The sequence below is a fragment of the Polyodon spathula genome, chromosome 29 (assembly GCF_017654505.1).
Source record: "Polyodon spathula isolate WHYD16114869_AA chromosome 29, ASM1765450v1, whole genome shotgun sequence".
NCBI classification, from domain to species: domain Eukaryota; kingdom Metazoa; phylum Chordata; class Actinopteri; order Acipenseriformes; family Polyodontidae; genus Polyodon; species Polyodon spathula.
In genome coordinates this window covers 1,864,263-1,877,747 of record NC_054562.1, presented here as the reverse complement: position 1 = coordinate 1,877,747, position 13,485 = coordinate 1,864,263, and the positions used below count along the sequence as shown (strand labels likewise).

Here is a 13,485-nt window from a genome sequence, read left to right as displayed (position 1 = left end):
AGCGGAGGGGAACCGAGAACTACACCAGCCCCCAGCGCGCCCCCAGGCAAGCTCCCAGCGCTCCGGTTAAAAAAAGAAAGCAGCGATCATACCGACTCATCGCATGCCAGTCTCAACACATGCCAGCCTCATCGCATGCCAGTCTCTACACATGCCAGTCTCAACACATGCCAGTCTCTACACATGCCAGCCTCATCGCATGCCAGCCTCATCGCATGCCAGTCTCTACACATGCCAGTCTCTACACATGCCAGCCTCATCGCATGCCAGCCTCATCGCATGCCAGTCTCAACACATGCCAGTCTCTACACATGCCAGTCTCATCACATGCCAGTCTCAACACATGCCAGTCTCTACACATGCCAGTCTCATCACATGCCAGCCTCATCACATGCCAGCCTCATCGCATGCCAGTCTCAACACATGCCAGTCTCAACACATGCCAGCCTCATCGCATGCCAGTCTCTACACATGCCAGTCTCAACACATGCCAGTCTCATCACATGCCAGTCTCATCACATGCCAGCCTCATCACATGCCAGTCTCATCACATGCCAGCCTCATCGCATGCCAGCCTCATCGCATGCCAGTCTCATCACATGCCAGTCTCATCGCATGCCAGCCTCATCGCATGCCAGTCTCATCACATGCCAGTCTCATCGCATGCCAGCCTCATCGCATGCCAGCCTCATCACATGCCAGTCTCATCGCATGCCAGCCTCATCGCATGCCAGCCTCAACACATGCCAGCCTCATCGCATGCCAGCCTCATCACATGCCAGCCTCATCACATGCCAGCCTCATCGCATGCCAGCCTCATCGCATGCCAGCCTCATCACATGCCAGCCTCATCGCATGCCAGCCTCATCGCATGCCAGCCTCATCACATGCCAGTCTCATCGCATGCCAGCCTCATCGCATGCCAGCCTCATCACATGCCAGCCTCATCGCATGCCAGCCTCATCGCATGCCAGTCTCATCACATGCCAGTCTCATCGCATGCCAGCCTCATCGCATGCCAGTCTCATCACATGCCAGTCTCATCGCATGCCAGCCTCATCGCATGCCAGTCTCATCACATGCCAGTCTCATCGCATGCCAGCCTCATCGCATGCCAGTCTCATCACATGCCAGTCTCATCACATGCCAGCCTCATCGCATGCCAGTCTCATCACATGCCAGTCTCATCGCCAGCCTCATCGCATGCCAGCCTCATCGCATGCCAGCCTCATCACATGCCAGTCTCATCACATGCCAGCCTCATCACATGCCAGCCTCATCGCATGCCAGCCTCATCACATGCCAGCCTCATCACATGCCAGCCTCATCACATGCCAGTCTCATCACATGCCAGCCTCATCACATGCCAGTCTCATCACATGCCAGCCTCATCGCATGCCAGCCTCATCGCATGCCAGCCTCATCACATGCCAGCCTCATCGCATGCCAGCCTCATCACATGCCAGCCTCAACACATGCCAGCCTCATCACATGCCAGCCTCATCACATGCCAGCCTCATCACATGCCAGCCTCATCACATGCCAGCCTCATCACATGCCAGCCTCATCGCATGCCAGCCTCATCACATGCCAGCCTCATCGCATGCCAGCCTCATCACATGCCAGTCTCTACACATGCCAGTCTGACTGCTCTGAAAACCGGTTTTCGTTTTTCACAGCGAGGCTGGGGGGTGGAGGGGTTTGGTTTGCAAACGTAACGTCTCTCTCTCTTAAAAAAAAAAAAAGAACCTAACGTTGGTAATATAGCAATCCAAAATATACTCAAGACTACGTCACTAGCAGCAACAGAAAACGAAGTGTGTTTATTATTATTATAATTATTATTGTGTTAAATTTAAATTGACAATCAAGTTACGGTATTGATATAAAGCATAGATAAAGAAATACTGTACTTCGAGTTTTTAAAAGTTATTTGGAGAACTTTAAAAAAAAAAAAAAATATCTTTTAAAACGCGGCTGGGCTAAACCGGACCGGATGGTAAAGTTATATTTATTTCGGCACTTTGTGTGAAACACGACCCCTTAACAAAGCAGCCATGTTCCCCGCCGCAGCCTCTCTCACGCCGGACCGAAAACTCCTCTCGTCTCTGGTTCTGTTAGCGATTTTATCGGCTCCGACTTCGGGTTTCTTTTTTAGTTCGGAACCCGTTCAAGAACCGAAGAAGCCCGGGTCCCTCTCCACGGTCCGGCTGTTCGTCTCCGAGAGTTTGGCTGAAGCACGCCGCAGCTTGGACTCCTGGCTCGGCCGAGAAGTCGTGGAGACCTCGCTGGGGGTAAGCTGGGCTCTGCTCTTTCTTGTCTCCCCCAAATAATAAGTTTGTTTATTTATTAGATGAATAATTATAAATCATTATATTGCAGCGTCAAACTGAACAGGATTGTGGGGCTCTGTCTGTCTGTCTGTGTGTGTGTGTGTGTGTCTGTCTGCAGCTTTAATGAAACTAAACTCTTTTCAGAGTGTAGTAAACTAACAGACTCCAAGAAGAAGGGATTATAATATATCTTAGATCTGTCTCCCCTCCCTGCCACCCTGTCTCTGGTCCCCGGCTGGTTTTAACGGGAGGTTGGTCTCTCTCTCTCTCTCTCTCTCTCTCTCTGTCCGCCAGGGCCTCTTCAAAGCTGCCAGCTGCTTGAAGCTGGATAGCTTTCAAAAGTCTCAGCTGTTTAAACACACACACAGTCCTCTTCTTTGAGGTCGGGTCGTGATCAGCCTCTCTGATCGATAACAGCAGCTGTCACTCCGAAGACCTGGGCGTGCACATCGCATTGCTTCCAGCAGGGGGCTGGAGAGCTATTCCCGGGCGGGGGGGGGGCAAACAATTTCTGTTAATAGAACCATCAACCCCCCAAAGCACCTTTCAGTATTTATGATAGACGGCTGCGTTTTGGGGTCTAACAGTCCAGGGTTTGTCAATCACAGGCGCTGTTTCTCGGCGCTTCTCGATTGTGCTTCGGATACCAGGGGCATTCTGAAACGCTTCACGTCTGTCTGTCTGTCTGTCTGTCTGTCTGTCTATCTATCTATCTATCGTGCTGAAGCATGCGGCTACAAAGCCCAGATCTGGCACGATATCAGTCCACAAAGAGGACCAGATAGGATATAAAATTCGGCCTGTGTATTTAGAGGAAATTTATAAAACCCACGTTAATCCTCGTTTTATGTCTCCAGATCTATTGCTATGCAGGCAGAATTTTATATCCTATCTGGTCCTCTTTGTGGGCTGATATCGTGCCAGATCTGGGCTTTGTAGCCGCATGCTTCAGGACAGATAGATGTATAGACAGATATACAGACAGACAGATAGATAGATACAGACAGATAGATAGACACAGATAGATAGATACAGACAGACAGATAGATATATAGACAGCTATAGATAGACACAGACAGACAGACGTGAAGCGTTTTACAATGTCCCCGGATATCACACCGTGAAAATCGAGCGATGCAAGCTAGCGTGTCTGGCCCGGGACACAGGAGACATCTTGGCAGGACCGCGTCTCTCTGGACGCCCAGGCGTGTCCTCACTGTCAATCCATGGGGAATGCATACAGCAACGGGTCACACAAGCTTCAATCAGGAACAGAGTCGACTCAAAGTAATTATAGATAGAGATAGAGATAGAAAAAAAAAAAAGAGATAGATATATATATATATATATATATATATATATATATATATATATATATATATATATATATATATATATATATATAGATAGATAGATAGATAGATAGATACAGATTTCTTATCAAAAGAAACTTATCACTTTTATTCAGATAAAATTCACTAGCTGTGATCGAAAAATGACAAACTCTGTTTCAGAGCAGGCAAAGTGACTTGTTATTGTGCTGATTAACAATCGATATCATGAAGATGCTGCAGAGTGATCTGTGGATCTCAGGCAGGTGTGACTCTTGGTCTCCCGGTTGGTGTCCTGTTATTGACAGAGTGTGTCTGGTTATACCGTCTCGCCGGGTTTGAAATCGCTGACCGCGAGCCACAGCGCGCTGCCCTAGTCCAGCCTCCAGCATGCCGATCGCACGAAGGCGCTGCTCTCTTCAAGTGTCCAGTCCACCCTGCTGTCCCTATCTCCTGTGGCTCAGTGTCCTCCTCTCTGAACTAACAGAATTGTTTTTCGCTCAGTATTTTCAGAATGTCGTGTTCACCGTTTCTGAGGGAGCGGCAACCGGACTAAATGTTCTTGTGAAACTCATCAGCGAGCTACTCACTGCGCTGGGGGTCGAGGGTGAGTGGAAGCATGAGAAAGGGGTCGGGTAAGAGACTCCTGCTGCACAGTGGTATGATCCAGTCCTGCTTTCACTAGGAGTTTAATAATCAGACTCCCGCTGCACAGCAGTGTGATCCAGTCCTGCTTTCACTAGGAGTTTAATAATCAGACTCCCGCTGCACAGCGGTGTGATCCAGTCCTGCTTTCACTAGGAGTTTAATAATCAGACTCCCGCTGCACAGCGGTGTGATCCAGTCCTGCTTTCACTAGGAGTTTAATAATCAGACTCCCGCTGCACAGCAGTGTGATCCAGTCCTGCTTTCACTAGGAGTTTAATAATCAGACTCCCGCTGCACAGCAGTGTGATCCAGTCCTGCTTTCACTAGGAGTTTAATAATCAGACTCCCGCTGCACAGCAGTGTGATCCAGTCCTGCTTTCACTAGGAGTTTAATAATCAGACTCCCGCTGCACAGCGGTGTGATCCAGTCCTGCTTTCACTAGGCGTTTAATAATCAGACTCCCGCTGCACAGCAGTGTGATCCAGTCCTGCTTTCACTAGGAGTTTAATAATCAGACTCCCATTGCACAGCGGTGTGATCCAGTCCTGCTTTCACTAGGAGTTTAATAATCAGACTCCCGCTGCACAGCAGTGTGATCCAGTCCTGCTTTCACTAGGAGTTTAATAATAAGACACACCTGAGCTTGTTACCTAGACACACTGGGGCTGATCAAGCTGGAAGCAGTAAAACTCGCTCAGGACCTTCTTCAGCTCACAAGTTATTGAGAGGATCACAATCTGGGGGTGTGTGGAGGCTGTCTGTCTGTCACTCTTCAGTTTTCACACATAGCTAGAGAAGCGCTGGACTGTGTAATGGAACTTATAAAGTTATTTCAATATATATATATCATAATATCTATATATATATATATATATATATATATATATATTATATATATAAAATGTCTGTCTCCTGTAACTCTCTCCTCTCACACTTTCCTCCCTCTCCCTTCTCTTTCCTCTCTCCTCCCTTTACCTTCTCTTTCACACTTCTCTCCTCCTCTCCTCATTCTCAGTCTTCTCTGGTTCACTCTTCTCCCCTGTCTTTCTCTCTCTCTCCCTCTCTCTCTCTCCTCTCTCTCTCTCTCTCCTCGCTCTCTCACTCTTCTCTTGCTCTCACCTCTCTCTCACTCTTCTCTCCTTGCTTTCTCTCTCGCTCCTCTCTCTCTTCGCTCACTCGCTCTCTCTTCTCTTTCTCGTCTCTCACTCCTCTCTAATCCTCTTCTCTCTCTCACACGCCTCTCCCTCTCTCTCTCTCTCTCTCTCAGATCGTCACTCGCTGGCTCGCTTGCAGTTCACCCACCAGGAGGTTGCCACAGTGCTGATCTGGACCCTGGCCGCTCTGATTGGCTACTGGCTGCTCTCCCTGGCGCTGCGATTGGTGGGCTGTGTGGTGAGGCGGGTCCTGTGGCTAATCAAGCTCGCTGCTTTCTCCGGCACCTTCCTCCTCATCGTGCGCCGCGTCGAGGACAGCTACCAGCGGGGGGCGCTGGTCCTGGGACTGGTTTTACTGGCTGTGCTCCTGGGAGGGTTTAGGGGGAGCGCGGGGGAAACGAGTGCAGCCAGACTGGAGGGACTGGAGCAGAGGGTGGCTGAACTGAACAGGAAAGTCAACAGCCAGAGCAAAAGAATCAGAAAGGAAGAGAATTAAAAATTCATATATATATATAGATATATATATAAATATATATAAATAAGATACCATTATCGCGATATATATATATATGTATTATATATATATATATAATATATATATATATAATATATATATATTTATATATACTTAACGTAGATCCCGAAATATTAATATATTTTCTAAATATATATACTGATTAATCTTAATTATATTACAGGAGCGCTGATATTTTATTTTATATATATATATATATAATTTTTATATTTGTATAAAAATTATAATAAATATTAGAAATTATCAATTTATAAAAAATAAATAAACATTCTCTCACCTCTTATTAGCTTTATTAACAGGATCACTGACCCCTCCCTTTAAAGGAGCGCTGACCATCTTTAAAATCCATTCTCTCACCTCTTATTAGCTTTATTAACAGGATCACTGACCCCTCCCTTTACAGGAGCGCTGACCATCTTTAAAATCCATTCTCTCACCTCTTATTAGCTTTATTAACAGGATCACTGACCCCTCCCTTTAAAGGAGCGCTGACCATCTTTAAAATCCATTCTCTCACCTCTTATTAGCTTTATTAACAGGATCGCTGACCACTCCCTTTAAAATCCATTCTCTCACCTCTTATTAGCTTTATTAACATGATCACTGACCCCTCCCTTTACAGGAGCGCTGACCATCTTTAAAATCCATTCTCTCACCTCTTATTAGCTTTATTAACAGGATCACTGACCCCTCCCTTTACAGGAGCGCTGACCATCTTTAAAATCCATTCTCTCACCTCTTATTAGCTTTATTAACAGGCTCACTGACCCCTCCCTTTAAAGGAGCGCTGACCATCTTTAAAATCCATTCTCTCACCTCTTAATGTGTTTAAGAGTTTAAAGTTTATATGTGTTTTGAAAGGGTTAACTTTACTACACATTGAAAAAACAAAACACTGAATAAACACTAATAGTTCTCAGACAATCTTGTGACGTTGAGGATTTAAAATGTCTAAATATGTTTTGTTATTTTGCTCAGTCTGTGTTGCTTTGACTACGAGTTCAGGAGCTGCTCTTCAGTTCCAGCTGCGCTGCCGTAGTTATTGTATTGTGAATCAGTATAGCCCTGGCTAGGACTACATCTCCCAGCATGCCTCTGCACCTGCAGCAATGGTGAGGGATGCTGGGAGCTGTAGTTCTTTAACTGCAATGCACTGGGCTGGGCTGTATTACATTGTTTTTGCTCAGTCTGTGTTGCCTTGACCTAGTTCAGGAGCTGCTCTTCAGCTCTAGCTGCTGTAGACACCTGCAACACAGGCTAGACCATCTTTTGTAAAAGTGTTTTGCTAGCTAAACTTCATCCAAAGTGCACTAGATGGCGCCAGCTCTCTAATATAGAGACTGGCAGATCTAGCCTGTGACTGCATTGATAATAATGAGTGCTTGGAATAAATGCAAACCTCATTGAAAGGTAAGGGGCAGGAGAGCAAAAAATTGAAAATCAATTGAAGATCTGTTTTAGGGTCAAGGGCTGGTTGTTACACTACGTTTGAATTCTCAGCTATTGTTAGGATCCAGGATTATAGTTATTGTCTGTTTTTCTGGTATAAAACACTTGGCCAAATAAAAGTGAGATTTATTCTTTCTCAACCTGAAGAGACCACAGCGTACTGCATCTAATTAACATGTCCAATCAAACACTGTGCTCCAGTCTAGCTGCTATAGTCATCAAACACTGTGCTCCAGTCTAGCTGCTATAATCAAACACTGTGCTCCAGTCTAGCTGCTATAGTCAATCAAACACTGTGCTCCAGTCTAGCTGCTATAGTCAATCAAACACTGTGCTCCAGTCTAGCTGCTATAGTCAATCAAACACTGTGCTCCAGTCTAGCTGCTATAGTCAATCAAACACTGTGCTCCAGTCTAGCTGCTATAGTCAGCAATCAAACACTGTGCTCCAGTCTAGCTGCTATAGTCAATCAAACACTGTGCTCCAGTCTAGCTGCTATAGTCAATCAAACACTGTGCTCCAGTCTAGCTGCTATAATCAAACACTGTGCTCCAGTCTAGCTGCTATAATCAAACACTGTGCTCCAGTCTAGCTGCTATAGTCAATCAAACACTGTGCTCCAGTCTAGCTGCTATAGACAATCAAACACTGTGCTCCAGTCTAGCTGCTATAGTCAGCAATCAAACACTGTGCTCCAGTCTAGCTGCTATAGTCAGCAATCAAACACTGTGCTCCAGTCTAGCTGCTATAGTCAGCAATCAAACACTGTGCTCCAGTCTAGCTGCTATAGTCAATCAAACACTGTGCTCCAGTCTAGCTGCTATAGTCAATCAAACACTGTGCTCCAGTCTAGCTGCTATAGTCAATCAAACACTGTGCTCCAGTCTAGCTGCTATAGTCAATCAAACACTGTGCTCCAGTCTAGCTGCTATAGTCAATCAAACACTGTGCTCCAGTCTAGCTGCTATAGTCAGCAATCAAACACTGTGCTCCAGTCTAGCTGCTATAGTCAATCAAACACTGTGCTCCAGTCTAGCTGCTATAGTCAGCATCAAACACTGTGCTCCAGTCTAGCTGCTATAGTCAATCAAACACTGTGCTCCAGTCTAGCTGCTATAGTCAATCAAACACTGTGCTCCAGTCTAGCTGCTATAGTCAATCAAACACTGTGCTCCAGTCTAGCTGCTATAGTCAATCAAACACTGTGCTCCAGTCTAGCTGCTATAGTCAAACACTGTGCTCCAGTCTAGCTGCTATAGTCACTGTGCAAGCTGCTAAATCACTGTGCTCCAGTCTAGCTGCTATAGTCAATCAAACACTGTGCTCCAGTCTAGCTGCTATAGTCAATCAAACACTGTGCTCCAGTCTAGCTGCTATAGTCAATCAAACACTGTGCTCCAGTCTAGCTGCTATAGTCAATCAAACACTGTGCTCCAGTCTAGCTGCTATAGTCAATCAAACACTGTGCTCCAGTCTAGCTGCTATAGTCAATCAAACACTGTGCTCCAGTCTAGCTGCTATAGTCAATCAAACACTGTGCTCCAGTCTAGCTGCTATAGTCAATCAAACACTGTGCTCCAGTCTAGCTGCTATAGTCAGCAATCAAACACTGTGCTCCAGTCTAGCTGCTATAGTCAATCAAACACTGTGCTCCAGTCTAGCTGCTATAGTCAATCAAACACTGTGCTCCAGTCTAGCTGCTATAGTCAGCAATCAAACACTGTGCTCCAGTCTAGCTGCTATAGTCAATCAAACACTGTGCTCCAGTCTAGCTGCTATAGTCAGCAATCAAACACTGTGCTCCAGTCTAGCTGCTATAGTCAATCAAACACTGTGCTCCAGTCTAGCTGCTATAGTCAGCAATCAAACACTGTGCTCCAGTCTAGCTGCTATAGTCAGCAATCAAACACTGTGCTCCAGTCTAGCTGCTATAGTCAATCAAACACTGTGCTCCAGTCTAGCTGCTATAGTCAGCAATCAAACACTGTGCTCCAGTCTAGCTGCTATAGTCAATCAAACACTGTGCTCCAGTCTAGCTGCTATAGTCAATCAAACACTGTGCTCCAGTCTAGCTGCTATAGTCAATCAAACACTGTGCTCCAGTCTAGCTGCTATAGTCAGCAATCAAACACTGTGCTCCAGTCTAGCTGCTATAGTCAATCAAACACTGTGCTCCAGTCTAGCTGCTATAGTCAATCAAACACTGTGCTCCAGTCTAGCTGCTATAGTCAATCAAACACTGTGCTCCAGTCTAGCTGCTATAGTCAGCAATCAAACACTGTGCTCCAGTCTAGCTGCTATAGTCAATCAAACACTGTGCTCCAGTCTAGCTGCTATAGTCAATCAAACACTGTGCTCCAGTCGAGCTCAATCAAACACTGTGCTCCAGTCTAGCTGCTATAGACAATCAAACACTGTGCTCCAGTCTAGCTGCTATAGACAATCAAACACTGTGCTCCAGTCTAGCTGCTATAGACAATCAAACACTGTGCTCCAGTCTAGCTGCTATAGACAATCAAACACTGCGCTGAAAATCAATCAATCCCGAGTAATAATAAAACAGATTTTTTTTTTATTTTAAATTGTACTTTATTTTTTGTATTCGAAAATGCAAAGGAGTATTAAAATTATTAACAGTGTAGATCCCAATCTGGGGAAACAAAACCAAACATTTTCATTGTGCAAATACAGCCTTCTAAAAAAACTGGACTGCAGAAGGAGGTACTCTGCTGAAAGTGCATCAGAATACGATACGAATATATATATATATAACAGACGGTAGATAGCTGCCCTTGAACTGCACTGTGTAACACTGATACACAGACCTGCACAGAACCACAGCAGCTGCCCAGCATGGGGTCTATATAGAGCTGGAATCTAGTGCGCTGGGCGCAGGGCAATGCTGGCAGGATCTCACTGTATAACACTGATACACAGACCTGCACAGAACCACAGCAGCTACCCAGCATGTGGTCTATATATAGCTGGAATCTAGTGCGCTGGGCGCAGGGCAATGCTGGCAGGATCTCACTGTATAACACTGATACACAGCCCTGCACAGAACCACAGCAGCTGCCCAGCATGGGGTCTATATAGAGCTGGAATCTAGTGCGTTGGCATTGCCTGCTGTGTGCTGGGCAGAGCCTGGCTGTGCTGTGCTGTGCACAGGGCAATGCTGGCAGGATCGCACTGTATAACACTGATACACAGCCCTGCACAGAACCACAGCAGCTGCCCAGCATGGGGTCTATATAGAGCTGGAATCTAGTGCGCTGGCATTGCCTGCTGTGTGCTGGGCAGAGCCTGGCTGTGCTGTACACAGGGCAATGCTTTTGACGCACTGATACACAGCCCTGCACAGAACCACAGCAGCTACCCAGCACCGATCTAGTGCGCTGGCATTGCCTGCTGTGTGCTGGGCAGAGCCTCGCTTCAAGTGAGGAGACAGACCCACTCATGCAGAGAGACCAAGACAGAGAGTCTTATTTCCGTCCGTGGCGGAGGAGAGTCGAGGACCCAGCCCGTGTTGATCCTGCCAGGGTGACGAGGCGCCGTTCCTGTCTAAAAATCAATTTCCAAATTCCTTTTTTTTTTTTTTTTTTTTTTTTTTTTTTAAAATCTGTTCCCCGTTCCGCGTCGGTGATCGCACCGCCCGGCCTTCTGTTAGAACAAGCTGCTCTCTACAGCGCCAGCAAATCACTTCTATTGAAGACAGCACTGTCTGCAGCTTTAATGAAACTAAACTCTCTTCAGAGTGTAGTAAACTAACACAGACACCAAGAAGAAGGGATTGTATTGTAGCGTCAAACTGAACAGGATTGTGGGGCTGTCCGTCTAAGCGCAGACAGACAGACAGGAAAGCAAGCGATAATTAGTCGAAGTTACTTTCGACGATTTGTAGTGTTCTTTTTATTATATAAATAATAATTATTATTATTATTATTATTATTGCTCTATAATATCAATTCAAATTCCTTCCACTGTGAATTTGAGAAGCTTTGTCAGGATTTGTTTCAACAGCAAATTGAATTGATAATCTGGATTGTAAAAGTGTGTGTGTGTGTTATGTAATATTTGAATTGATATTTGAGCCATAATAATAATAATAATAATAATAATAATAATATCTGCGATCGTTCAGTTTTCATTTGAAGCCGATTTTAATTGACACAGACAGACAGAGCCAGCCTCCACACACCCCCAGATTCTGTTCCTCTCAATAGCTTGTGAGCTGAAGAAGGTCCTGAGCGAGTTTCAACACAATCGGACGAGCGCTGCTCTAGACAGGAGCGAAAATGTAACAGAGACTGACAGACAGACAGAGACAGAGCCCCACAATCCTGCTCAGTTTGACGCTACAGTATAATCCCTTCTTCTTGGTCTCTGTGTTAGTTTATTACACTCTGAAAAGAGTTTAGTTTCATTAAAGCTGTAGACAGACATACAGACAGACAGACAGACAGCGCTCTCTTCAAAGTGATTTCCTGCTGCCATGGCGATCGCTGTGCTGGAATCGACGATCTGAAAAGGGAAACTGATTTAAAGAGGAGGGATTTTTCCAGCAGGACCGCGCCGTGCCTGCACCCCCCCCCCCCCACCGTGGTCAGCGCTTATTTCTTCTGCTTGGGGGTGTTGCGCGGGGGGGTGACCGGCCGGCCCGACGGGTTATAGCCGCTAAACTGACCCCCGTACTTCGGCTTGTTTTTGTCTGCGGGCTTCAAAATCTGTAGAGAGAAAAAAAATCATTGTAAACACGACTGTGTGTTTAAAGGACACATCAGGACCTCGTTTTACAGCATTACATGTTCCCGCGCATTCCTACAACTGTTTGTGAGAGAGGTGTGTGCTCATTTCATTTCTATATTGCATTTCAAACACTTCTTAAAACGTTTAAAATTGCCAAGCCACTGACTCCGAAGATGGCTTCCCATGCACCCGCATGGACCTCTCAGGGGGACTACATTTCCCATCATCCTCCTGCTCGCTGATGAACCTGCCCTCAGTTACAGATGTGAGCAGGAGGATGATGGGAAATGTAGTGTCCCTCCCTCCCCGCCCCGCCAGGTCCATGGGAAGCAATCTTCAGAGGCAGTGGAGGGCAATTTAAAAGTTTTTTAAAAAGTGGTTGAAAGTGGTTAATTTAGAAATTAAATTTTAACACACACCTCACAGACAGCTGTAGCAACACATGGGAACAATGTAACACAATACAATCAAAGAGTCCTGATATTTATATGATATATCAGCTTATTCAGCTCCAAGTTATTTTCACAAGCGCTGTTTAAAAGTCATTTAATTCCCAGTAAAACAGGTTTGAAAGACCCTGCATATCAACAGGACTTTTGGATCCAAAAAGGTCAGGAAACTGCAGTCCTGTGTCGGCCATCTTGGCTCCAGCCTCCTATTCTTCACACAGGGGGGCAGCTCCATGGCAGGTCTACCGTCCTCCGGTCAAAGGACGGGGCTGGAGCCCCCCCCCCCCCCCCCCCCCCCCCCCCCAATATCTCAATTTCTCGGCCCATCCCATAATTCTCTAGTACCTTTGACGGTCGGGACAACAGCCCTGGTAGAACCAAGGTCTGAGCATAAGAAGTGTGTCCACCCGTTACCCGCCGCCAAGGAGGGGGGGACCTCCCCCCCCTCCCCCCTCACCTGGAAGGAGCACATCAGAGTCTCGTCCACGCTCATCATGGCGCCAGCGTTGTCAAACTCGCCGCAGTAGTTGGGCGCCGAGAAGAGGGTGACCAGCTGCCGCTTCGCGAAGAACTCGTAGCCGTCCTCCACGACCTGGAACAACCCAACACAGAGTCAGGAACGCTCCGCGGGGAGAGGCTGTCAGACACTCCGGGAGACAAGCAGCAGACATGCTTCGGCTGTTTGTGTGCAGGACCAGCCTCCCTCCACTAGGAGGGAGTGTGTTATTGCAGTGTGCAGTACCAGCCTCCCTCCATTAGGAGTCAGTGTTATTGCAGTACCAGCCTCCCTCCATTAGGAGTCAGTGTTATTGCAGTACCAGCCTCCCTCCACTAGGAGT

The 13,485-nt window shown here is 46.5% G+C and overlaps 2 protein-coding genes across 2 annotated transcripts in view; one reads left to right on the top strand and one right to left on the bottom strand.

Moving 5' to 3' along the window:
* The first annotated feature begins 1,669 nt into the window (after window positions 1-1,669).
* On the top strand, window positions 1,670-5,968 carry tmem109 (transmembrane protein 109). Its single transcript, XM_041232124.1, has 3 exons — window positions 1,670-2,294; window positions 4,169-4,271; window positions 5,581-5,968. Exons 1-3 carry the CDS (start codon window positions 2,058-2,060, stop codon window positions 5,961-5,963), a joined length of 723 nt encoding a protein of 240 aa, XP_041088058.1. The 5' UTR covers window positions 1,670-2,057; the 3' UTR covers window positions 5,964-5,968.
* Window positions 5,969-11,840: 5,872 nt separating this feature from the next.
* Window positions 11,841-13,485, bottom strand: part of LOC121302127 (serine/threonine-protein phosphatase PP1-alpha catalytic subunit-like) — a 7,002-nt gene continuing 5,357 nt past the window's right edge. The window contains exons 5-6 of the mRNA XM_041231948.1: window positions 13,104-13,238; window positions 11,841-12,175 (exon numbers count right to left, since the gene is read on the bottom strand). Of these exons, the coding sequence (XP_041087882.1) occupies window positions 12,062-12,175; window positions 13,104-13,238 (249 nt within the window). The 3' untranslated portion in view covers window positions 11,841-12,061. The remainder of the gene's footprint in view (window positions 12,176-13,103; window positions 13,239-13,485) is intronic.